A 26,202-nucleotide genomic window follows, 5' to 3' on the forward strand; every position below is an offset into this window, starting at 1 on the left:
AAACGGCTGGCTAGGAGCGTGCTCTGACGTGAAGTTCGTTTTTAAGAGTGTAGGTGCGTAGAGGGTGAAACTTTTCAGCAGAGTTGTTAGAACTAGTGCTAAATATACAGGGCTGTTTTTTTTTTTTTTTTCAGCTGGGCCAGTTTTTAAAGAAAAAAGCTATGAGAGCAGCGTAGATGCCATTTTTGCCGTTGAGTTATACGGCCACTCGGCCAGGCAGGCATCCTCTCCACTTAGACTTCTCTCCATATCTTCTCCACATAGACTTCCTTTACCTAGAACCTCGCGTGTCGTCTGCTTCCCATCCCAAAAAAGTTTGCGACTTCTCCGATAGGGGCGAACGAAGCTCCGCCCCGCACCAGGCGTATTTATACCTACGATGGAAATTGATGTCCTGAGGCTGGAACACAGGAGAAAGGACAAACACACAAAGCCTCAAGTTTCTAAGAACACTGAACGAAGAGCAGTCGAACGAAGAACAGTCCTGCAGCTGGCTAACCTTTTCAGTGACTTCCTTCCTTCTTCGTATTACCTATAAACTGCTTTGTTTCGGGCAAAAGTGAGATAGCAGAACTGAAGACAATCCTCGTTTAAAGCCATCCTATTTTCAAAAAATCCTGAAACGGGCACGTACGTACTCTCCGGATCCCTTAACGAGCTGGACTCTCGCCCCCTCTCTCTTACAAAACTACTTGGTACCTGGCCACATCCAGCCCACCAACGCTCTGCCCTCAAAGCTCTCTTCACCTGTCTTGATACCATAGGACTTCGATCCTTATTGTGAAGGGGCTCTTATTTCATTCCCCGCATCACCACCAGCAATGGGGTAGAGTATCGCCCCTGGCGATGAAACACCCCATTCATCATCTCTCAATAAAGTTGTTGTTGTTGTTGTTGTTGTTGTCCGTCGCCGAATTTTGCTGAGCCGAAACCTCACGCCTCATTCGCCATCGGAGCCTTATCTGGGCCGCAGTGCGGTTGATCTGGCCAATAAATGAGCACCTAACCCAATCATCTTCATCGCCCCAGAGCTGGCTATGCATCGCCCCACAGCACGTGGCCCTCTGACGTGGAATGAGCGTACCCTGCGCTCCTTATCCGCGCGGTTTCGGCTCCGGCTCATTTGCATAGCAAAATTCGGAAATGGATATTTCAACGTGCTTGCTCGTTTCAGGATTTAAAAAACAAGAATGACTTTTATCGAGGATTGTCTCCCGCTCTGCTATCTCACTTTTGCTCGAAGGCTCCTAATTAAAAAGTTAATTAACGAGTTTTAGGTAATTGGTCGTCTAATGGTCACCTATGCTCTGGGAGAGGATGTCCGCCTGGCTCTATATAACCCACCTGCAAAAACGGTATCTATGCTGCTCTCATATGTTTTCTTTTTTTAAGATGTGGTGCAGCTAAACAAAGAGCACCCTTGTATAAGGCAGACTTGTACAGTAACTTGAGTAGAGTGTTTAAGTCATTTTAAATACTTTTGCGAGTAACTTGGTATCTTGCAAATACTTTGTCTCGACAACGCGCTTTGTGCTGCACATATGTATGCTTTAGCATCCGAGATATTCGGGGCATCCACGTCCCTCTTGGGAAGGGGTAGCGTGCAGCGCTCCGGGTTTGACAGCATGCATGAGGCGATGTGTTGTTCTGAAGGGTATGCGGGGTAAACCATTGAGACCCCTATCAGGCAGGATAGAAGACTCGTGCCGAACGCCGTAGCGAGAGAGGGCACGTAAAATATTCATAACTCTTTATGAGGTTAAGCTAACGATAAGGAGAAAAACGACAGTAAATTCCGTCGTTTGTGTAGAGCATTCGTTCGCATCGGCAGAGCACTTGTTCAGTATTGGGGGTAATGTGTTTTTCATTGTCTTTTTTTTTTTTTTTTTGGCGGGGCAGGCTATCGGAGAGTAATTTTGAAAAGCACTGTTGCTCCTGAGCTAATAAAGCTTTCATTTTCAACTACACGCTCTTCGTATTTCTTTGATAGCGAATTCCAAATGTGACGTCAAAGTGTCTTGAAAGTAACGAGTTATTTTTAAGAGTATTTAAGACTCTATCTTAAATACCTTTGGAGGGTATTATTCTACTCGCTATACTTTTTTTTTTTTGCCCGATACTCCAGTAACTTAACTTAAATACTTTTAGTGAGTACCTTGTACAAGCGGTATAAGGGCACGCAAACGCTTCAGGGCAACCATTGCACAGGACGATGACTCCTGATCTGTCGAAAGACCACACAGTCAGCGAGCAAATGCTTTAATTACCATGGCGGCCTGTAAAACCGAACTGACTAGTTCTCGATCTTGTTGTGGTGTCGCGCGCCGCAAAAGTGGCGCGTTGCTTGACGATGCCGGCTGCTACAAACGTATAGATCTGCGTAAAATGTCAGGAAAATGCGTACTCCTCCCGTTTCCAAGAAATCAGGGGAGAGAAGATGTCATTTGGGGTGGTGGTTGACTATAGGAGCGTGTTACACTCTTAGAAAAAAGTGTGGAGCAGTTATACCTTTTAGCAGCAGTTATACTACGTGGATGTGCGTGAGTAATGAAACTGGTGTATGTTGAGCTGAGCACGAGAAGGCAACCAAAACAAGCAAACTGAAGTAGCCCTTATTCACCACTTCCACCACTTCAACCATCACATGCTCCACCCAGATTGCCATCGTCATGCCATAGTATAGGTGGTTTTGGTTTTTTTCAGTAGCTTCCAGAAGGCGCGCACCTGTCCCAGTATAGGTAGTCCTCAACCCTATCAACCCTAGTCAACCTCATAGCCCTGGCCGATCTCCCTTGTGGCTAATGGCCTCTCTCCGTGGGAAGAAGAAGAAGAAGGCAGTTTAAAAAATCTTCTTTCATAAAACATGTCACTCCGCGGCGGTACGGGCTAATGGGCCTGTTGCGATGCACCATGGTTTTATTAGTTTTACTCGTGTGAAGACGAAGTGAAGACGTATATTCTGCATCCTGCTTCTCTTTGGTATCTTACTAAACATGTCCGTTGCAATCGGGACTTGTTAAGGCCTTAGCACTGTATTTTTCAATGCTACGTGCTGCATTTATGCCACAGGAAGCCTTGAATATGGACATTTCCATGACCCAACCAATTACACCAGGACGTATGACACAGTCCGCTATGGAAGACCACCGAGCTCAAACCATGCGCGTTGAGAAGAATGGAATTAGACTTCCTAATGGACGGACAACCCACAGCGAATGGAAGTAAGTGCCTCCATGCTAAACGACCGCGTACGGATTCTGATAACGACAATATCATAAACGACAATGATACTCGATGTAGCAACACCGAAAACGTCGAACACAACGAAGAGAACAGTAAAATCGAAGATGGATGATTACCGTGGTTCACAAAAAGAACCGGAAATCGGGAATCCCTGTCATTCTCCGTCCCGTGAACCCTGATGAGCCTTTTCTGCGCGCTAACCCTAACACGGTTGCTAGAGAAGTAATGACGGCAACTCATAAGAGCGGATCAAAAACCACTGAATCCCATCAGACGGCAGTATACTATAATTACCGTGGCCAACCTGCCCGCAGCGAAAGCTCTACTAGCTTTAACAAGCCTAGCAAACATTGCAGTAACTTCGCGAGTGCCGGAGTCTTACGCAAGAAATGTAGGCAAGATAACCGGCCTCAGAACACGGTATTCTGATGTACAGCTGTTGGAATTCCTCCGTCCAGCAGGTGCCGTTGAAGTCCGCAGACAACAGTTTTTCCGCACCAACGAAGATGGCAGCACAAAAGCGATAGATTCAGACAGTGTGATAATCACCTTTAGAGATCAAGATGCCAGAACATATCGAACTCGGCTTCAATACATACCGCGTATACAGGAGTACTTTACACCAACGCAGTGTTTCAATTGCCTACGTTTCGGTCATCTCGCCAGAAACTGCAGGGGAAACACGCGATGCAAGTTTTGTGCCGGCCCTCACAGCCAAAGGGAGTGTACAACAAAGCGCGTGAAGCAATGTGCAAACTGTCGTGGCCCGCACACTGCAAGCTACGGTGGCTCCATAAAACGACAGGCAGCTTTAAAAGCAGTCCAGTACTACGCATACGAGGAAAACATAACCAAAAAGCAATCAAAAGTGCTTAATCCCGACCTGGTACAACCGGCGACTCATGCCCCATCAAAGACGGAAATAACCTTCCCCAAGCTCTCACCCGCAAGCCAACAGCCCAAACCGCAAAGGGAACAGAAGAGTCACGCGCGGAAAGCGTCTAACGCGCCAGACAGTGTTTGGGACACGAACAACAGATCCATCAAACCAAATGCACCACTCCCCGCACCAAGAAGCGCTAGGAACACAGCGAAACCGAAGCAACAAGAGCCGTTAGCACAAACGTCCATAGTATCAGCCCTTTCTTGCTAGCAGCCCTTAAAGCAGTAGTCGCAGCAGTGTCAAACACAGCGGACCTCCCGGAAGTTAAGCAAGTTCTAGCCTTCGACCCGGAACTCCTCAAGATCCTCTCCTCAACCAAACATGAATAGTCTCTACAGCACAGCGTTTATAATGCAGTGGAATTGCAACGGTCTGCATAGCAAAATCAGCGACCTGAGAAACCTTCTTGACCGAAACCCTGTTCCCATACTTGCTCTAAGCGAAGCCCAAATAGTTACTAATCCGCGACTTGCTAACTATGTGATGTATGCTCTCCAAGGCACTAGAAGTCGAGTGCTGCTGGCAGTCCGCAAGGAACTACCATCTGTCATGTTGCATTCATCTACCGGCCCGATAGAATACATTTCCGTTAAAATCAAGCTTCCCAGCGGCCCTATTACAGTTATCAGCACATACATCGCACCCATCATCCAACAACGAAGCAATGCTCGAAGAGATACTGTCAACATAACCCAACCTACTGTGATATGTGGAGACTTGAACGCTCACTCTCCTCTGTGGGGAAGCCATCGGACATGTCCCAGAGGAACAAGAATAGAAAAAATGCTCACTTGAAATGACTGTGTCCTCAACGACGGTTCCCCTACTTACCTCAGAGGAGCATCATACACTTCATGCCTTGACGCTGCCATATGTACTCGGGACATCGCGTGCGATCTAACATGGACTGTGGACGCAGTCACAAGAGGAAGCGACCATTTGCAAATCTTCATATCTTACCAACGACGTGCCAGATTGCACTGGAAAAGAACGCTCACAGTCCGCAATTGGCAAGATTTACGTCATTGGAACACTGCAACACTTGACGACAACGCCACCCCAGACGAATTCGCCCGGACAAAACGACAGAATCTGAAGCTATCCAGCAAGCATATCAAGGTGCCAATGACCTACACCGAAACAGACGTGAAGTTCGAACAGCTCAGATCAATACAACGACGCGCTGAGCGCCGCTACTGACGGACCGGAAACATAGACGACTGGATTCAAGCGAAAGCCACAAAAGAAAAGATAAAACGACGCCTAAAAAAGTTCGCTGCAGACGCATGGGAGGATACATCCAAATCCCTGTCGCCACCAACGAACCCTGCGAAGCTCTGTACCATTGTAAGCCTCAAGACCATCCCGTCCCAAGCCACTCCTTTCCGCACCATTGCCCTGCAGAGGAACGTCCCTGAAACCGCAGTAGCGGACGCGTTTTTGGTACTTCAGCAGCATCCACCGGTTTCCTCCACCACCGGTCCCTTCTATCCGCAACAGTGGTCAACCATCAGCTAGCAACGTACTCCTCACCCGTAGAAATGGAACACGATTTTACTATCCAAGAATTTGAACGTGCCATCAAAGCCGCGTCTGGCAAGCGAACGTCTCCAGGACCAGATGGGATAGCTTACAAGTGCCTGGCAAATCTTGGACCGGACGCTTGTAGTAGAAATTAGGAGCAAGTAGCACAAATTGTTGTCCAGCACAAGTAGCACAAATTGTCCCTCTCTACAGTTAAAACGTTCGATGGGTTCGGCTGAAAACTCGAAGAAAGAAGGCGACGAGGCAGTCAGTTCGAGAACAAAATTGCAACTAACTTTATTTACAGAGAAACCGGGAAAAAGCGGGAAAGCGTGAGAGGAGAAAAGACATTGCTCTGGGTCGGCTCAGGTTACAGCCGAGGACGACCGTCGCCGTAGCTCACAGTGGGGTTCCTTGAAAGGGAGCGTCCACTCAGCATGCATGGCCTTTTGGCCTTTTGCACTTGTTTTCTCAACACGCTAAAGAAATATTACTGAAGATATACAACAAAAGCTGGCAAACAGGAAAGCTCCCCCCGGACTGGAAGACAGCAAGAGTAATACCCATAAGGAAACCCGGTAAGCCTAAGAACGAAATCGAATCGTACACACCTATCAGCCTCACAAGCTGTGTAGCAAAAGTAATGGAAAGAATGATCCTTGCGGGCATCCAGTAGTGGTTAGAACGCAACGGAAAGTTCCCAGATGAGACAGCCGGCTTCAGAAAAGCACGATGCACAACAGACTGCATCACTGGCCTTACAACTGATGTGCAACATATCAAAAGCCATGTCTGCAATAACCATAGCCGTATTCCTTGACATAAAAAGCGCTTTCGACTCTGTCAGCCACGCCCGTGTGATTCAGGCAGCTACGAAATCAGGCCTGGAAGGAAGAACACCAGCATGGATCCTAAGCTTCCTAACTGACAGAAAGGTCTATATGGAGACGGCAGATGGCGAAACCAACATGATCACCCTTCAAAAAGGCGTACCACAAGGCGCAGTATTAAGCCTGACTTTTTTTTAACCTCGTTATGGCACAGATGGCAGAGATTATACCCCTCGAGTCAAGTTCATCATATACTCTGACGATGTCTGCATTTGGATGTCCGGGACAAACATCAAGTGCATTCGCAGACACTAGAACTTACTCTCCTAGCGATTGCCATCTTCCTAGAAGAACATGGCATGGACCTGTCACTAGAAAAAACAGTGTACCTACCCTTCACCCGGAAGCGCCTAAAGAACTTTCACCTTTCAATCAAAGGGAATCCGATACAACGTGCTAATAAACACAAGTTTCTCGGCGTTATAATCAATAGAAACCTATAACGTGGACAGAACAAGTGAAGGCACTCACGGACGCTACAAAGAAATACATCAACATAATGAAGATGCTCGGTGAACCCCGCAGGGGCAACGGGAAAGCACTTCACTCCCTCCACACTGGGCTCATCCGACAAACCATATAGCTCACAGCATCCCTCATCTTCATCGTCTCTCCCCAACCTAAGAAGGACACCTGCAGCGCATACTTAGTCGAAGCCTCCGAATATGCCTAGGAGTCCCCAGGACCGTAAGGACAGCACTTCTGCTGGCAGAAGCAAGAGAGCCCCCCCCCCCCCCCCCAATCCAAGTGCTAAGGAAACAAGAGACGCAGCGGCACCTGATACGTCTCCTCACCAGGCACACGGCTCACCCTTTGATTCAGAAGATCCATAGAAGACATAAATATCCAATACATGGAGCACTTTCGTACATCGAACGATGCTTGCCGAAGTGCATGGTTCACAGTCATTACCAGCTTATTGCCCCTTGGCTGCTGTCACCCCCACCAACCCATACAGAAATCCCTCGTATTTGGAAAAAAGGACAAACGCCATGTCTGGCTCTCAAGACACTTTCTATGGCCCACCTTCAGCAACAGTTTCCGGACTCAACACACATCTACATGGACGGCTTCTCCGCTAACGGAAGATCATCGCGTGCTTTCACTGTAAAAGGCTTCACCAATGGATATCACCTGTCGCACGCAACAGCTTCCACTGCTGCAGAGCTACACGCCATACTAAAAGCCCTCCGCCACATCGACAGCTCCCCAGCACAAAAGTGGGTACTCTGCTCAGACTCGAAAGTCGCCCTGGCTACTATCATCAAACAGGATACCGACGATCAAATGGTGTACCACATCTACAAAGCATACACATCTGCAGTGGGAAAGGGGCACAACATCTCCCTCCAGTGGGTACCTTCCCACTGCGGAAGACCAAGAAATGAATAGCTGACCAGGCAGCAAAGGATGCACAGGGTAAAAACAAGTTATCGGCAGTACCTTTCACAAGATCGGACGCCAAGACATTCCTCCACAAATCGACAATCAGACGGTCCAAGAAAAGCTGGAAGCAAGCACTCCGGCACACAAATTTCCTGTCTTACATACACCCCGATCGCACGGTAACCATTTCCCATGACATCGGCCGAAGCCTCCACATGGCTATTCACCGGATTCGACGCGGCGCGCTATATACTGCCACCACCAAATTCCAATTCTGTATTGTGGCCTCAAGACTGCGCGACATCTGCAAAGTGCCCCAGGACACGTTACACTTATACTTATACAGTGCCCAGAACAAGAAGACGCAAGGGAAAGACTGTCCCAGGCACTTCAAACACTGGACAAAAGCCCATTCTCTTACTGCAAAGTAATGGGAAGATGGCCCACAAAGGAACAAGACATGAAGGCACTCAAGGCATTGTGTGTCTAGCTAAAAGAGTGCGGTGAATACTGCCGCTACTAGCAGCCACACATATCATAAACCTCAAAGCCACCTAAATAAGATGGACCTGCAGGCGCCCTTAGGGCAGCCACCCTGCTCCACGTCATTCTCCCCTTTTTTGTTTCTTTTTTAGCAGTTGATTACTACTACTTGGAAGCGGACTAGCACGGCCGACTTCACTGTGGCAGGAAAAAGGAGGACGTCATCGTCACACCGCTACAACAGCCAACTCCCGGATAGCGCTCATCGAACGTGGCCATTGCGTCTGTTGCGGCGAAACCACAGCTGAATCCTCGGTGAGTGACACGATGACTGCAGGTGGCTACAGAATTCCTGTGTGATGAGTGGCTTCAGGAAAGCAGGCTGGACTGTAAAACCCGAACACCAGCTCGGGCGGCGTAGTGGTTACGAAGGATCACGACCTGTAATACAGTAGGTCGTGGTTAGGATGATCGTCTTCCACGTCCAGGCTGGGAGGTGACGCGGGTTCGAATCTCGGCACCGACTGTGCTCTCTGAGGTTTCCCCTGGGTTTTCCGGCAGACCTTCCAGACGAATGTCTGCACAGTTACCCCTGAAGTCGACCCAGGACGCATACTAACCGCCCTGTCCCCCACTCCTTCCTGCTCTCCTCTCTCCATCTGTCCACGTCTGTGCGCCGCTCATAGCCACGGTTGCTTCGCGGCGCTAACACGAAATTAAAAGAACAAGAACAGAACTTCACTGCATAGCACGCTCATGGGTAACTCACACTCGCAGTGATATCGTTCTGTCTTTGGTTTCAATATGGTGAGAACGTAGACATTTGCTCACCAGAAATTTGCTCATCAATGAAACGCGCTAAAGCCGGACAGTTGCTCACCTCATTATAAAATACCCTAGACCCCACCCTGAAATTTTCATTTCCATCTGAGGGATGTCCTTTACAGTTTCTGCTCCTTTGTAAATTACACTGTCATCGAGTCCACTCATTTTTAGCGCCCTTTTGACATAGTCATAACCGTCCAAAAGAAGCTTCGGTTTTCCCCCTGCAGAGGTAACGGCCTCCATTACCAACGTTGTGTGAATCTCAGATGCTTTCATTTGCCTTTTATATAGGTATGATCACGGTTCGCCTTTCTTTGTTGTTTTCTTTTCTTTTTTTCGGTATTGAAACCAAAATTTTCCGAAGCCACCCACGGACACTCACATTTCACAAGAAACGGGGCAGGAACCTTACACTGTCCCTGATCCGGATGGAAGAACAACAACGACAACAACTTTACGATCCTTACTGTGAAGGGGCTCATCATTTCATTCCCCACGTCACCACCAGCAATGGGGTAGAGTATCGCCCCTGACGATGAAGCCGGAAAAGAAACCAGAGAGAAAGAAAAAATGGAAGAAAACTCAACCTCGCACACACAAACCAGGTGGTCTCCAGGAGACATGAACTCCAAAATGTCCTTTCTTCAGATTCAACCACCCACGGAGTTTACACACTTCCCGTATGAATAAGCCATGAAATCATCCCGTAAGGCTATCACTGATGAAGTATACATGGTGCGATTGAGACAAACAAAAGACCTTCAGTATGCATATGTGAAACAATAAAAGATGACACGTCATTTGTACTAAGCGTGTACAACTGTATTTGCATCTGTATGAGAGCTATACAGAAACGAATTGAAACGGGCTTCAAAACTCCTCATCAGATGTACTTAGATTTTACAAGTTGAGTTATTCCTTCATTTCCAACAGCGGACTATATATACGGCAATAATTGCGCCTCTATATATGCCACGAAACATGGCAAGTAGAGTGACAACATAGCAGTTGAATCATACGGTTGGTGAGCATTTGTCCGTCTTGAGGTTTGGTGGAGTGAGCAAATGTCCGCTGAGCAATTGTCCGGGATCCGTTGTCTTTATGGATCTCATCCACCAGCTTGACTGCGTCTATACCATCTTATCCGTAACGCAAAGCTTCCTTTATCTGTGACTACGTTATTTCTTACAAAATTCTCTACGTTAGCACACACACAAAGTAAAGCGTAGGGATGTGAAGCAAAAGATTGTGTGGTTCCCCTTTTTCCTTCACCATGTAATAATTAAAGGTCAATCACAAATTGTGAAATATAATGATCCTTACACGTGACAAAGCTGTCAATGAAAGCAAAATAAAGGCACCATAATATCTTGGGAACATGAAAAACATATAGTGAAGCACAATTTACTCAACAACTTCGAACGTTTCTGTTTCGAACGCATCCACTGTACTTTCGGCCACTATCAAATTTTATTGCATAACATCCATAATCCATAGAAAATCCACAATTGGATGAAAATACGTAAAAATTTCATTTCCAGAAATGCAGGAATAAGTTTCCTATCCGGAAGGCAGTTTTCTCTGTGTGATAATAAGTACAGGCAGTAATTTCCCCAGAAATCGACTTCTGGGGTGTTGAGCTTCCGGGGGGGGGGGGGGGGGGATATGTTTTTGGGTACATGTTTATGGGGTATATGTATTGGTCGGTAAGCTGTATTGGGCGTGTCAGGATTTGCGGAGGGATAGGTGTTGCGATGAATCGGCGTGGAGGTGGGGGGGAACCGGGGAAGGAAAAGAGGGGGTTGAAATAAACAGTTTTTGAGGCATGTTCTCCAGGAGAACGGTGGCGGATTTTGCTGCTCCAATATCGAACCTGTTGTACATTATATTTTGTGGGTATAGAAGATTTGGTCTTCCAAGGACCCGTCCGTGTTTTAGCAATGACGTCGGATTTTGTATAGATTTAGTTTAGTCATCGCATGCAACATTTTGGACAGAAATGAGAGGTGCACAACAGGTGCTGCCAAGTGTGCTTTTGTGTGCGTGCGCACACCGCCAGTGAGCTACCCTAGCCATTATTATTATTATTTTTTTTTTTTTTGAATATGTGTCCAGAAGGGGCTTCATTGTCTGGATGCAAAATTTGTGAGTCATGCGCGACCTGTGTGTGTGGTTGCTGACAATTCTCAAAATGCGGAGGGGGGAGTGAAGTGCCATTCCTTTGACATCCCGGTCTGTGTGTGTTGTCTGGAAAAGAAACAGATTTTGCATAATTTTCAGAACCTTTCGTCTATGCATATTGCCTGGCACTGTCCATGATTTGTTGGATACCTTCCAGGCGGCTGGCACTCATATGCGGTGCGTTTACAGAGCGGAGCTAACATAGCCCCCTTTATCGGAGCGCTTACTCATGTCTGCACCGCCAAGTTGCTCCCACCACCACTCAGACAAAACTATTCGCGCGCTCCGCCACAACAGACCACCTCCGTAATGCTGTCTAGACGGAGAGCAGCAAAAGTGCTCATAGTCTTATCCGTATATCGCCCGCGTATGACGAGCGTGTGTTTTGTTATGCTGCTTTAAGTCACAGTCGTGAGTTTGTAGCTTTCTAATGAGATACGACTTCAACTCACGATCGTATAACACAATCGGTTTTGCTCTCACACAAGCTTCTATCCAAATATCCACTATTGTGTGCCTGAAAATGAAGCGAATAAACCTATATCTCTCTTCTCGTAGTGTGGAGTATAAGGACTGCAGAGATCGGAATCAGACAGCCCGTCTGCGCAGCCCGTTCGCGCACTATGGAAATATGGCGGTGGGAGCAATGTAGTTGGTTATGCTGGTCAAAAATTAGAAGCGTATATGAGTGTGCGACGGAATTCCGCGTTCTCGAGCGCCCGACCAGGCGTTTGGCGGACTTCAAGTTTTGCTCGAGATGCTCTTTTGCTTTGGTTTGATAGGTGAGTGAATTTGAAAGCTCCTCCTAGTAGTTTTTGTTACTGCTCATGTCGTCTGAACTTCAGGTTTGGACTTCCGGCGACTAACAGTCCACTGCGATCTCAAAATTTTCGAAGAAGTTGATGGTGTCATGTAATGACAATTCCGTTCTGTGTTTCAGTCTTACTCCTGTATGAGACAGCGCTCGCAAACGGTAAGTGCGTGCATTCGCTCCTCCTCCGTGATCTTTCGGCCGCCACACGTCGTCTGGTGCAGAAAGGTCGCGATCGCACTATGTACTTCGTTGCAAATTCTGCTTTACGTACTATTGTTACCACGTGAAGCATGCCCTGTCGGTTGCGAACTAAACCTAGTGGATTAATAACCTCTGTCATTCGCAATCGGATCGCACTTGTAACCCTAAGTCATTCTCGATAAAATTTCGGCGACATGTGCTGCATGCCGTCTCGAGCTGTATGCTCTTGGTGCGCAGCCTGATGTATTCATATTCCCGCGTCTAAAATTAGTGCCAGCAGATCTCTGTGAGATTGTCACCTGCTAGTGGATGGTGGGAATGGTTGGCCGACCCACCGGGCCGACCTGACAAATGCTTCCCACTGTCTTCGGGACAGCGTTTTGTACATATTTTCTGATGGTAGTTGATGTGTGCTGGCTGACGTGCAGACATGACGGTTTTGCGTTCGTTCAAAAATTGCCTTCACTGTGACATGGCGCGTAATTTGGCCTCATCATTTGCAACTAAATCGCCTCTGCCCAGTAAGATAATGATAATTCGTGAATTTAAGTCGCGAGGCAACTATGATCATGAGCGACGCCACAGTGGTTGGTCTCTGGATTAATTTTGCCCACCTGAGCGTTCTTTAACGTGCGCCGAAAGCTCAGCACACCGTATTTGACGTCCCTTGCGAAGTCCAGTAGAACGCGCGGCTAATGTGCATGACCCAAGATGTGTAGGATGTACTAGAAATTCGAAGAGGGTGAGTTGCAATTTGGTGTTACATAACCTACACAACCCTGCACAACACCTAGGAGTTACACGGGAAGAGAGACTGCCTTGCAAAAGGTCAGTTAACTTGAGATAGCACTGCAAAACTAGCCATTTATAACTATCACGAAAACATCCTTGCTCACAGTGACCAGTACTGTGTGTGGATACGTTTTTACTCATGCTAAAGCTCAAGTGTTTTTAAGACTGTTACATGCCCCTCAGATTATTCTTTTCATAGCAGGCATAATCAAATAATTCATAATATCATTGCACATGCAGCAGTTGAAGTCTGTTTTGCTGTTTGCCCTTTCATTTTGCCTTGTTGATAAATAATGCAGGCAATTTTCTCATCCGTTTTTTTTTTTTTTTTTTTCAATTTAATTTATACGCCAAACATAAGGAAATTTGAATATCACCTAAAGGGTATATTTGTAGTTTTGTATGTTTTGCAGCTGAAAGCTGGTGTGAAACGTAGTGCACAATGTGTTGCTCTGTGATAAACTTATACTGTTATTGATTGGTATGGATCCAAGGTCCTTTCTCTTAGCTGCTCATGCTGAATAGCCATTCAGTACTATTGTTCTTGTATTTCTGTCAATGTGGTAATGCAATTTATGAGCAAGTTAAGTCAAGTGAAAACAACTTTAACATTGTTTGAGCAAACGTATGGTTGCTAAGTACCTGTGATGTCTATCCCTCATGGTGTCATTTGTTATGCAGAGTTTCCAGCGTGCTTCTCTGAAATCCTGTAATGTATATTGTTCCCCTTATGGAAGAAATATCTGTGGTAAATTGCATTTTTCAGCCATTGAATTCTATATTCTATTTGATGTCCACAAATTGGGAGACTTTCTTTGGTGCCCTGACACAAAGTTAAAGAAAGAGACAGTTGTAGTAGTAACTTGTTAAGTTTATATACACACTGCTTTCCTAAGATAATTCAGCGCTTCCTGCCAGTTACATTATCAGTTTGGGACACATATACTTCCTATAATGAGTACTCGATTTTAGTTATGCAAGGAAGCATGCAATTGAGACCAAAATGACACTTTATTCTGTCAGTGGTGTGCAAATATGTTATAAATACTAGCCATGTCATTCGTCAAATTGTACGTATGTATAATTTTGTGTGGTTCATCAGTCAGAGCCTGGCTGTAAAGAGTAGGGTAGTGGTCAATATGTGCAGCATTGTTTTGGAATTTTGAGAAATTTTTCATTTCGAAAAATTTACAATAAGCGTAAGTACAACAAAGACGATGGTGCTAACTAGTCTGTATTTGGCAGAACCTATTGAATCTAAAGGATGTGTTATGTAGTGGCAGAGACTAATATTTTGGGGCTATAAGAACTGAAAATGCTTCAAATCATTGTTGAGCATGTGGATTTCTGTAGCTTCTCTTATATTTTGTGAACTGTAAGCCTGGACTAAATCAGGCAGCCTGCATCAATGACTCTGCCCACACCACAATAATTGCAGTACATTCCGTCCATGAGAACACTTGAGACCCAACGGTCTCAAAAACAGTGTGTGTTATTCCATTTGTGGCAAGTTCAGGCGAGTAATTTCTGACACTCTATGCTAACAATGGGTGGTGTGTCTTGATGCTAGGACTTACTGTGCTGCCTGTGACATTCCCCAGGGCTTTGTGGAAGCTTTTTAAGGTGAATGCCAGCACAGTTGCTAATGAAATCAGGTCAAGACACATTACTGTTTGCTTCACCTCCTTGTGATTGAACTCTCGGCATCCCTCTGCTTCTACCTTGTACACTGTGTGTAAGCTGATTCACTTCTCACTACAAGCACAGAATAGAAAAGTATATGAATGCTAACATCAGGTAGTGGATGTGCAGTTTTGTGTGCTGTATTTGTCCTCATTCTGTGGGTTCTAGGAAAGTTAATTACTGAGACTAGGGAATAGCAGCTCAGAAAACAAAATAACAAGTTAATAACATGCTAAAAAAGTTTCCAAGCACACAGCAACCAATACCGTTTTGCTGCATCATTTTCGAGAATAACGAAACAAACGAGAGAATTTAAGCTGCAGAAAGTGTGCAAATGTCTGGAAGTACAGGTCCTAAGGCTGCCCTCTATCATAACCTAACTGGAAAAGTGGTGTACTAAGTGGAGCCAAGCAGTACTGTTTCGTGCTTTATTCGCTGAGGGAAGAAAACTGGTGGAACGTGCGCTCCACTCAAATATGTATTGCAAGCAAAAATGAAATGATTGTTTGAATAGTATTCTCGTATATCAAACCAGCATTGTAGCTTAACAGTGTGCTTGTATCTCGGTTACATCTACAATAATTTCTTTTAGTACATATCTTAAAACTCTAGGAATAAAGGTGGCTATGTGACATGCAGGTGACAAGCTTCACTCCAATATGCATGGAAGGTTCATACCCTTGTGCAGTAAAATTATGCAGAGAAACAGTAGATTTTGCAGGGAAGAGTTCTGCTGTTGTAGAGCTGCAGTTGTGTCTGTGTGGCCAGTTAGTCTGTGGGAGCCATTGATGGGAGCAAAGCGAAATGTTTAGCTTGTTGGTGAAACATATTTGAAGACATCTGTGTGTGTAGGCACGACATGGAGAAAGAAGACAATCACAAGCACTCGCTACTAACAATGAATTTTATTGCCATTGCACTCGTGGTTAAATGCCCGAACTCTCTTCTCTCCTCCCCCATCTCCCCTTACAAGTGTATGACACTACTTGCCACATAAACAGGCCAACACGCATGTGGCCTTCATCGGATAGCCTCTTTCACCAGGCGGAATTCTTTATCTAATATAATGCAACCGATTCCGAGCTTCCTGCCTGTCGGATAAGCACTGCTTCCACAATATCTCTGCATATCACGCTAGTTGACCTGTACATTCCTTTAATTGGGCCGTGCAGCCTCATTTACTCACATGCTCCTGGACAACTCTGGACAATTGTCTCCTTTGTCTGTGTCATGTCTTCGCACTCGAACGTCTTGAGTATGAGGGAACTTTGGTGTAGGGGAGGAATTGCTCCAGACTACAAAAACACCTCTGTCACCCTGTGAATGGCCTGATGTTGTCATTGTTATAGAAGTGTTTAATAGTTTGCTGTTGGAAGCATGAGTAGAGGTCCATCGGCTTTTCTGCTGTTTCTGAAGTTTGCCCTCACTTTTATTTTGTTATCATCCTTTTCAGGAATGGGGTCCGCCTGAAAAAGGGGTGACTGTGATGGAACAGAAGGCTAGTATGACAAGCTCATTACAGTATTTAAATCCTGTCTCATAGAGGCATAGACTGTTTCGGGGTGGGTTAGGGATCCTAAAAGCCCGAGATAAGTTTTAACAGTTCTTGGTTGTAGTTGGACAAGCTTCTGGTGAGTGTCAGACTTTTGGGCACTGCTCAGACCTGTGTCATAACCGCAGTTTGGGTGAGTATAGGTAATTGAAAGTGGTGCATCAGACAGGGGTGGAAACTGCAGCACTACCTCAGCAGATGCTCTTCACCTTGGCATTTAATTACAGCATCCTATGTCTAGAATAGGGCATTGATCATTATTTCCAGACAACGGATGGTGGGGAAGGATACTCTTTGGGCTGAAGGGATCAGACGTTGATTTAGACAGAATGATTCTGAACTTTGGATTGGCCTGTGTGGCCAACTCCCATACAATATCTGTGAGGTGTCAGACCTACCAGCACAATTGTAATGCCTGCATAAGTTTCGTGGATTGCATGGATCACAGAAATCACTTGAGATCAAGAATAAAATCCCCCAGTGCTGGATAACAACGTTAAACACTGGACAGGACTCAGAAGAAACATGCACTGAACTTCAGCCAAGGCAAACTTTATTACGGATCGGCTATATAACCCCCAGAAACCCTCTCCCCTGACAAATGATTCCAGAAGGCATGAACTCCTACTTTATCTGCTTTGCCCTTCGAGAAAATTTCTGATGCCAACCAGCCCTAGTTTTAACTTTGAATCACTTGAGATTTTAGTGATATTCATTAATCTTTGGTATGCACTGCTTTTTAAATTTATTTTCTCACCTGTAATTAGGTACCTTTGGTTCACCCTTGGAGTGCAGGGATACTTAATCCTGAGAAGCATAAATATTGCAATAAAGAAATAAATGTGACAAATAATGACTGTTTGCATTATATTTACTGACAGCAAGCCCTAGTGGTATGAAGCAGGATATTAAAAAGTCCTTCATGAGCACCTATTTTGCTGATAATTTGTTGTCTAATTGTGAGAAGGCAGAGGACGGTCATAATGGATAAAAACTATCAAAAAAAAAAAAAGTTCAACTTTCTATGATTCACAGTGTTCCTTCAACCAGTATGTATTTGCAGAGTATCTAATGAAGCTTACATTTATTGTGGTTAACTTAAAGTGTGCAGTCTATGGTCAAGGCGTATGTACCTGCAAGAGAATAAAGGGCATCATTTGTGACAGGCTCAGTCAGTGTTCCACAGAGTGTGCTTCTCAGTACTCTTGCAATGTCTGTAATGCTAGCCAGAAAGGTGGGGAACGGAGGTCAGACTTCCATGCAACTCTGGGTGAGGGGGTCGCCATTATTCTCTGTCTGAAGGACTTGTGGTAGCTCCTCACATAAGGGTGGGATTCCAGGATGACTCGGTGGTGAGGGAGTCTCTGATCACCCTGTGTCCTGTGTTTAAGAACCTAGCTCGACCTCATGCAGATGCTTGCGATCTGCCTTTCCTCATCCCCTAGCAGAAATATACACACTAATCAACATTGAAATGCAATATTAACTCTGATGCAATGCATTTAGTCAATATCCATTTCCGAACTCTCTTCTAGACTGTAGACGTTACAGAATGCAGACACTTCAGATGTGGGATAGGAGCTTGCAGAGGCGATAACACAAAACCTCTAAAAACTAGCAGTCATGTTTACTGTGCAGCACTAATGCAGAAATACATATCTGCAGTTAATGCAAATGCTTTTAATTCAGTGTTGAAGCTACTGTGGTGTTTCATGTACCTTCATATATATCTCCCTCTTGTCCGGGACTCGGTTAACTGGAAAATTTGGTATCTGTTGAAAACATGACTGAACAGTTTTATTTCCGTTACAACAGAACTCAGTTATCCAAAATTCGCTATGTGTATCTGGACGTAGAGCATCAGGAACATTCCAGATGTTGTAAAAACTGTTTTACTCCGGCTTGACGCAATAAAACGTAGACGTTTCACCACCTATACAGGCGGCATTCTCAGTACACAATGAGCCTGTATAGGTGGTGAAACGTCTACGTTTTATTGTTTTAACTTGTTGCGTCAAGCCCGGAGTAAACAGTTTTTTACAGTACATATTCTCCAGGATTTTGGAGTATTTTCTCATTCCAGATGTTAACTCATTATCTTGACCACAGCTGGCTCTCGTCAGCCCATTAGCCTGAGCTATGGCCATCTCTGACTGGGTTCCACAGGAGCAAAGGGTGTGCCATAGTTGAAACATCCAAGAATTGATGTAGGAAAGTCATTCTGTTGTGATGTGTCACCAAACAAGCACTTCGTAATGGCCCTACTAAATACAGCATAAACACTACATGCTGAAGATGCTGCTGTGGGTGCAGATCCTTAGGATATACTCAGCTGGACAAGATCGGACGAAACCGTAATTGCTCAAATGCGGGAAGGAGATGACAACACGGACGACGTTTCGCACAAGCGCCACGTATCTAGTCCTAAGGGTCAGCAAGGGACCACGACGCCAGGGCTTTACTGTTTTTTAACGGAGTGGTGATGCTGACGGTCACTCATGTCAGATGGAGCAGGCACCTGACACGCATTACTGATATGCACGGTAACATTATAATTGAATATGCAAACTGATCTACTTTCAGAGCACTCCACGTATACTGTTCATGTAATGCGTGTTTATCCAGAAATTTGTTATCCAGACGTTTGGATCATGAATTAGGGAGGAGTATTGTATACCACAGTTGCTATATATTGTGACATCTGTACATATGCACATGGTGATTTCTGAAATTCTTAATGAATTCCTGAGATCCCCTGTTGAGTAACATTTGGTGAGAGTGTCCTTGTACCTTCCCTTGTCAATCCCAAGTTACATTCTAAGAAGTGTAAGGCAGGAGCACCTAAAGCTGCTTGTCAGAGTGGTGTGTGAAATCCATTAAATGCTACATATAAACTTGTTCTTTGTTTTTTTTTTTTTTTATACATGCTGGAAGTGAAGAAATACCAATGACTTTGCCAGTAACAGTTGCTCCAAGCTCATGTCTTGGCCATTGAGTGGTTCTTACAACACTTTTAAGTGTGCTTCTCATACTCATGGCCTCTGCACCCTTTTCAGGACAATTTTTTACTCATTGTGATGGCTTTCAACATGCCATATTCTGAAAGCCCTGTGGCAGTTACCTCAACGTTAGTGTACTTTCAGGCCGCGCCTAACCAATACAAGGTTTCCATAGTCCATTATTAAACACACCAACTTGTAAACATGCAGCATGTTAGTCCCACGATTTGTGTGACAGTACTGTCAGAATGTTTGACAGCTTTACACACTTTTTTTTAACGTGCCTAATGTCAGGAACGAAAGACAGTTTGCAAAAAATGACACCCAAGTATTTATATGTGTTTCTCCAGGTTGCGCCAGCAAATTCTTAATGGCACTTGGCAAATAAGCTTCATTTTTGTGCGACAACAGCACATAATTTTTGCTTGCAAATTTTTCTTAGTTTGAGTACAGCTGAGTACAATACAAGTGACCCGAGAAAGAATAGAAGTGGGAAGGTGTCTGCTCTTCTGCTTACGCAGGAATGCATGGCACATGTCCACAGTGCGCTCCCTTTATACACACTTCGTGATGGTAATAATTTGTAGTGTCTTTATTTAAACAGTCTGACGCAACTGATTTGCGAGCACATTGCTGTGGGGAGATACTCTGTTCAAAAAAGACTACGATTGATGTGTTGTATGGTGAACAATATGATAGTGACTGTTACCAGGTGCTTCCTGTAGGCGACAGGGGTTGCCTTCTTGCTGCTGCTTCGTGATCATCAGGGTTGTATTGAAACGTAGGGTGTTCTATAACTGTTTTCTTCATCCACCCCAGTAGCTTCAAAACACAGAGACTATTCCTATGCTAATCGAGCCATGAAGTGGTCTGGTATATTAGTGAGTGCATTGGCTAATTTCTAGACTAGTTGCATTCCTGTGGTGTAAAACTACGAAAAAAAAGCTTCCTGGCTATGCTTACCTCGTGATTTGCTTAAAGAAATCTGATATACGTACAATCAGGTTTGAGCTGTCTCTAAAATAACCCATTACTGCTACATTGTGTGTACTGTGGTGGCAGAGGCTGAAGTGAAGTTGTTTGGCAAACTGTTGAATAAAGCATGGGTGCTCAAATCTTTGACTTAGTTCCCACTGGTTCTTGAAACCCTCAAATACCCTGCAATTTGAAAATATTGCTTTCAAGGTCAGGAAAACTCTGAACTTTTTCACAGTTCTTGAAAACCCTCGGTTTTGCATCTTTTTCTTATTCTCATGGAGCTGCTAGTGCAAATTCAGCTTATCTGGAGTCAGAACTATAGTTCCGAAACCACAAGAATTAGGAATCAGCAGCAATGAATAGGAATCAGCAGCGGAAACCAAAAGTATGGGAAATGAACTGCGGTCTCCATTGTATTCATTAACCTTCCTTTCTATCCTATGATCTTTAACATCAATTCTGTTCGTGAACGGATCACTATTATGCAGTCCCCATGTATTCTCTCATGTGATACCTGTAGCTTATAAATAGTTTTGTGAAATATTGAAGCCCTGGTCATAAACAGTGTTTTACAGCCCAGGCAAAATGACTGCTGAGCCTTAAAAGGTCCTCGAAAGACCCTCGAACCTTTGTTCCAAAATTAAATGGGAACCATGTTTGAACGACCATCATCGTGAACAAACTGCAAGAGAATTAAAGGTGACACGTCATTATAGTGTTCTTTGTGACATGTGCACTCACAGCTATTGCCAATAGCTGCTATGCACTGTTAGAGGCTGATACTGGCTGTCACTTATTTGATAACTACTGGGACAGTGACAACATTCCAAAATTGTGTTTACAGGACAAGTGCTCTTAGCTACCCCAATAGAAATCGATAAAAAAAGAGAAAAGCCTTTCTTTCCATGTTCTTTTTCACCATGCCTGTGAGCTTACTGTGGGATGTGTCTTTTGATCCAGAGCATGCAAATGTGGCCTTGCTCTTTGATTAGAGTGCAGCATAGACTTTTCAGTCATTCTTTCACATTGGCATAGCCTCAGTGCCTGATTTAGGGGAGGGCAGACGGGGCACTTGGCCCGGGGCCCCCACCACAAAGGGGCCCCCACCAGTAAAGGTCTTGTCTAAGGGAAATCTGTTTTGCATGCCTGAAATGGGAACTTAATAAAATGTGTAAAAATATGTCCTCCATCCACGCATATCGACCCCGAATAACAGATTGAATAGACATAGAATACACGAGGGAGCCCCCACAGCACAGTGCCCCGGGGCCCCCACCACTGTAAATCTGGCACTGCATAGCCTACTATCTGTTTAAAGCTCTCACGCGTACTTGCGTATGTCTATGTACATCTCTTCCCTGGCATTTCACATGATATTCTGAGCCTGCCTCTCATGAAAACGAGTGTAGATGAACCTGACCTCACCTCACCTCACCTCATCTTCATGGTGAGGCAGGCCTTGCTGACTAAGTCTAACTATATAAATGAGTGATGCACTTTCAGTCTTCTTTCACCCACCTGCTTCAGTGGATTCTCAGATATATGCTGCGCAACTCCTACACTGTACTCCACGGATGCCACAGGAATGTTGAACGCTTTGGGAACTCCACCGGCAATTTTATGACAATCTCAAGAAAAAGATGATTGCTTACGATTAAATACGATTCAACACCCCCAACCATTTATCAGGACACAAGCCTTTGTAGGCCATTAGTGAGCATGTTCACTTGCTGACTTGAAATGCTGTATGTAGCATGCTGGGATTTAAATGCACCCTTTGGAACTTTCTGGTAGGCAATATTGATGCACAAACCATCTGTGGTGGCATACATGATCATAGTTGTGTCATGACGTAAGGCCCAGAACACAACATAAAGTCACTTGCCTAGGCAGCAGAACTTGAGATGGCAGAGATGAAGATGTATTAGTGATGTCACAAAGACCACAGCAAATTTATGAGAGAAAGAGTTGCTAGGTCGTTAGTGTAAGTAGCATTTCAAATTTTTGTCATAGAAAACTGGGCATCTGGTCTGAAAAATCTCTGTGATCAGTTTGGATGGGAGTATCAACACTGCATCTTGGAGTGTTGGGCAGTGCACTTTAGTTTTGTGGTAGGGCCTGCAAATTCTATAGCATCATGGTGCTCCAAACAATAAACACTTTGGTTCACGGCCCTCAAGGATTTTTGTCCAGATACCCAGAGTATGAAATTACTGTACTCACCTTAAGTCTAATCCAAGGCCGATCCCTCTTTTACCATATAAATAGCCTCTTACTGTAGCACCATTCATGAGCCAACAACGTAACAAAAGAAACCACTTTTTATACTTGAAATTCGTTGAACTGGTTGGGATGGTGGCAGCTTATCTGGCACTTATCAATCACATTTTTTGTGACACATCCAATAGGTCTTTTCCTCAGGGATCTGTTGTCTTGATAGGTGGTTACCGTATGTGTATGTGATTGCTCAAAGACTACCTTTGTAAGAACATCTCAGGATATTATTAGGACCACAATGCATTGCACAATCAAGTGCAGTCACACTACATTTATATACACCCACAACAATGTTTGACAGTGATATTCAATATACACCGCAGCTACATTTGAGAAAGGCAATGCGGATATTACTGTAGGCATACGCCTGTTCTTGTCAAGGTAGTTAGTAGCCATTAGTAGAAACGTGCAATTCTGGGGAGTATGGAAAGCATCCAGTGGCGTAGCCAGACCTCCAAGGTGGTGGTGTGGGGGGGCTCGATACGACCCCCCCCCCCCTTTCCTGCTTCGTCATTTGAATAAGCACCTAGAACTATAACCAGACTTGCCTGTGCTCCTTTGAACTGCTATGTTATAATGTTATAAGAACTGTGTTGAAAAATGAGTGCTGTTCGTTTTCCTTTTCTTTTTGTTCTTGTTGGTTTGTTGGTAGAGAAGTAAATCTGTGTCTTTTAGTGGCATGGCAATGGAAGCCTCTGTTTTGGGTTATGTAGGGTTGATGATTTGCTGTACGTCGCTTTTGTCATTATCTGCATAGTTGTAATATGGGCTAAAGCCTCTGCCTTTCTCTCATTTCAGGTAAGCATCCACTTTTTCGTCAGGGCGGAAATGGTGAGAAATCTTTGTGTTCGAGTTTCTGGGAGCAGCGTTAGATGTAGCTACATACACTGCGAATGTTCAGTATGTGGCAGCATCTAACCTCAGCCATGAAAAAGTGGCTGTATATGACCTTAGCTGTTGCGCAGTAACTCAGCAGACCCAGCTGTATAGAGTGACAATTTGACAAATTACATTTTACAAAGCTTTTATACTAGCTTTTATACTATAAAGCTTTTACTAGTACTACTACAAAACCCTGAGTACGTTTGAAAAAAGAGAACAGGTTTTAGCTATCATCATGCATAGAGTCTGTGTTTGAGTCTGCATTTTTCACGTTTTAATAACATAGATTTATAAATGGACAAGCATGCTTTGAGAAATGGATGCATAGTACAGCTCCCGTCAACCTTAATAATGACACTTGGAAAAATATGGTCTTGTTTTTGAGCGCGATTACAACAACCCTTGGGGTCATGAGGAAATCTTAATTGTTCTGTTAGTATAACGCCAGGATTTCGTTCACTTAACATTCCCCCAGTGCCCCCAGGGTGGCTGTTATCGCGCTCGGAAATGAGACCAAATTTTTTCCAGTGTTATTATTAAGGTTGACAGGAGCTGTACATAGCTCTATCAAAGCCCTCTATGATATAGCTTTGCTTATATCAGTCTCATTCCTACATTGTAGCTCCATTGGATGCTTGCATTTAGACAGTGGTTGGTAGCCATTTTAGTTCTCGAAAACATGTGTCTCTTTTCTTTCCCTTGTTTAATAAACGACCACTTTCCAATGTTTGTCCCAGGTGGATCACGATAACGCCATCCTACATCGAAGTTTTCTAACTATCAGGATGCAGAAATTTTAAACATCATAAAATACAGTCAGAAATTCTAGTTGGGTTTCAGGAATCAGCATTGCCACAAATGAAATGTAGAATAGGGTGTTTGCTCTCATGAAGGGGGGGAGGTCCTTCGCTCAGTCTGCAATTCTAGTGTTCTGTGCTTATGGGGATAGCTTCAGAGAAAAATGCTTATGCAGGATGATGGACACAAAGTAACAGCCTACAGCTCAATGTATTTACAGCGCAAATTTCCATAAAAGAAAATGATAATGAAACACGGACAATGCTGACTCTTGTTTTCGAGCGCGATTACAACAACCCTTGGGGTCATGAGGAAATCTTAATTGTTCTGTTAGTATAACGCCAGGATTTCGTTCACTTAACATTCCCCCAGTGCCCCCAGGGTGGCTGTTATCGCGCTCGGAAATGAGACCAAATTTTTTCCAGTGTTATTATTAAGGTTGACAGGAGCTGTACATAGCTCTATCAAAGCCCTCTATGATATAGCTTTGCTTATATCAGTCTCATTCCTACATTGTAGCTCCATTGGATGCTTGCATTTAGACAGTGGTTGGTAGCCATTTTAGTTCTCGAAAACATGTGTCTCTTTTCTTTCCCTTGTTTAATAAACGACCGCTTTCCAATGTTTGTCCCACGTGGATCACGATAACGCCATCCTACATCGAAGTTTTCTAACTATCAGGATGCAGAAATTTTAAACATCATAAAATACAGTCAGAAATTCTAGTTGGGTTTCAGGAATCAGCATTGCCACAAATGAAATGTAGAATAGGGTGTTTGCTCTCATGAAGGAGGGGAGGTCCTTCGCTCAGTCTGCAATTCTAGTGTTCTGTGCTTATGGGGATAGCTTCAGAGAAAAATGCTTATGCAGGATGATGGACACAAAGTAACAGCCTACAGCTCAATGTATTTACAGCGCAAATTTCCATAAAAGAAAATGATAATGAAACACGGACAATGCTGACTCTTGTTTTCGAGCGCGATTACAACAACCCTTGGGGTCATGAGGAAATCTTAATTGTTCTGTTAGTATAACGCCAGGATTTCGTTCACTTAACATTCCCCCAGTGCCCCCAGGGTGGCTGTTATCGCGCTCGGAAATGAGACCAAATTTTTTCCAGTGTTATTATTAAGGTTGACAGGAGCTGTACATAGCTCTATAAAAGCCCTCTATGATATAGCTTTGCTTATATCAGTCTCATTCCTACATTGTAGCTCCATTGGATGCTTGCATTTAGACAGTGGTTGGTAGCCATTTTAGTTCTCGAAAACATGTGTCTCTTTTCTTTCCCTTGTTTAATAAACGACCGCTTTCCAATGTTTGTCCCACGTGGATCACGATAACGCCATCCTACATCGAAGTTTTCTAACTATCAGGATGCAGAAATTTTAAACATCATAAAATACAGTCAGAAATTCTAGTTGGGTTTCAGGAATCAGCATTGCCACAAATGAAATGTAGAATAGGGTGTTTGCTCTCATGAAGGGGGGGAGGTCCTTCGCTCAGTCTGCAATTCTAGTGTTCTGTGCTTATGGGGATAGCTTCAGAGAAAAATGCTTATGCAGGATGATGGACACAAAGTAACAGCCTACAGCTCAATGTATTTACAGCGCAAATTTCCATAAAAGAAAATGATGATAATGAAACACGGACAATGCTGACTCTTAACTGAGCTTTATTGCTATGCCCAAAAGGTTTAAATACCTGTGCTCTTGTCTTAAATATCACCCTTCTGTGTGCTTGCTTCAGTA

The 26,202-nt window shown here is 44.3% G+C and overlaps 1 protein-coding gene across 2 annotated transcripts in view; it reads left to right on the forward strand.

The window, feature by feature from the left end:
• The first annotated feature begins 12,092 nt into the window (after positions 1-12,092).
• The window catches only part of LOC135377950 (low-density lipoprotein receptor class A domain-containing protein 4-like), a 147,442-nt gene continuing 133,332 nt past the window's right edge, over positions 12,093-26,202 (forward strand). Inside the window, exons 1-3 of one of the 2 annotated variants that reach the window (XM_064610733.1) lie at positions 12,093-12,257; positions 12,416-12,448; positions 23,570-23,602. In XM_064610733.1, the coding sequence (XP_064466803.1) occupies positions 12,233-12,257; positions 12,416-12,448; positions 23,570-23,602 (91 nt within the window). In that variant the 5' untranslated portion in view covers positions 12,093-12,232. The remainder of the gene's footprint in view (positions 12,258-12,415; positions 12,449-23,569; positions 23,603-26,202) is intronic. The other variant, XM_064610734.1, reaches the window with a different exon arrangement.

The sequence above is a fragment of the Ornithodoros turicata genome, chromosome 1 (genome assembly GCF_037126465.1).
Source record: "Ornithodoros turicata isolate Travis chromosome 1, ASM3712646v1, whole genome shotgun sequence".
Taxonomy (NCBI): domain Eukaryota; kingdom Metazoa; phylum Arthropoda; class Arachnida; order Ixodida; family Argasidae; genus Ornithodoros; species Ornithodoros turicata.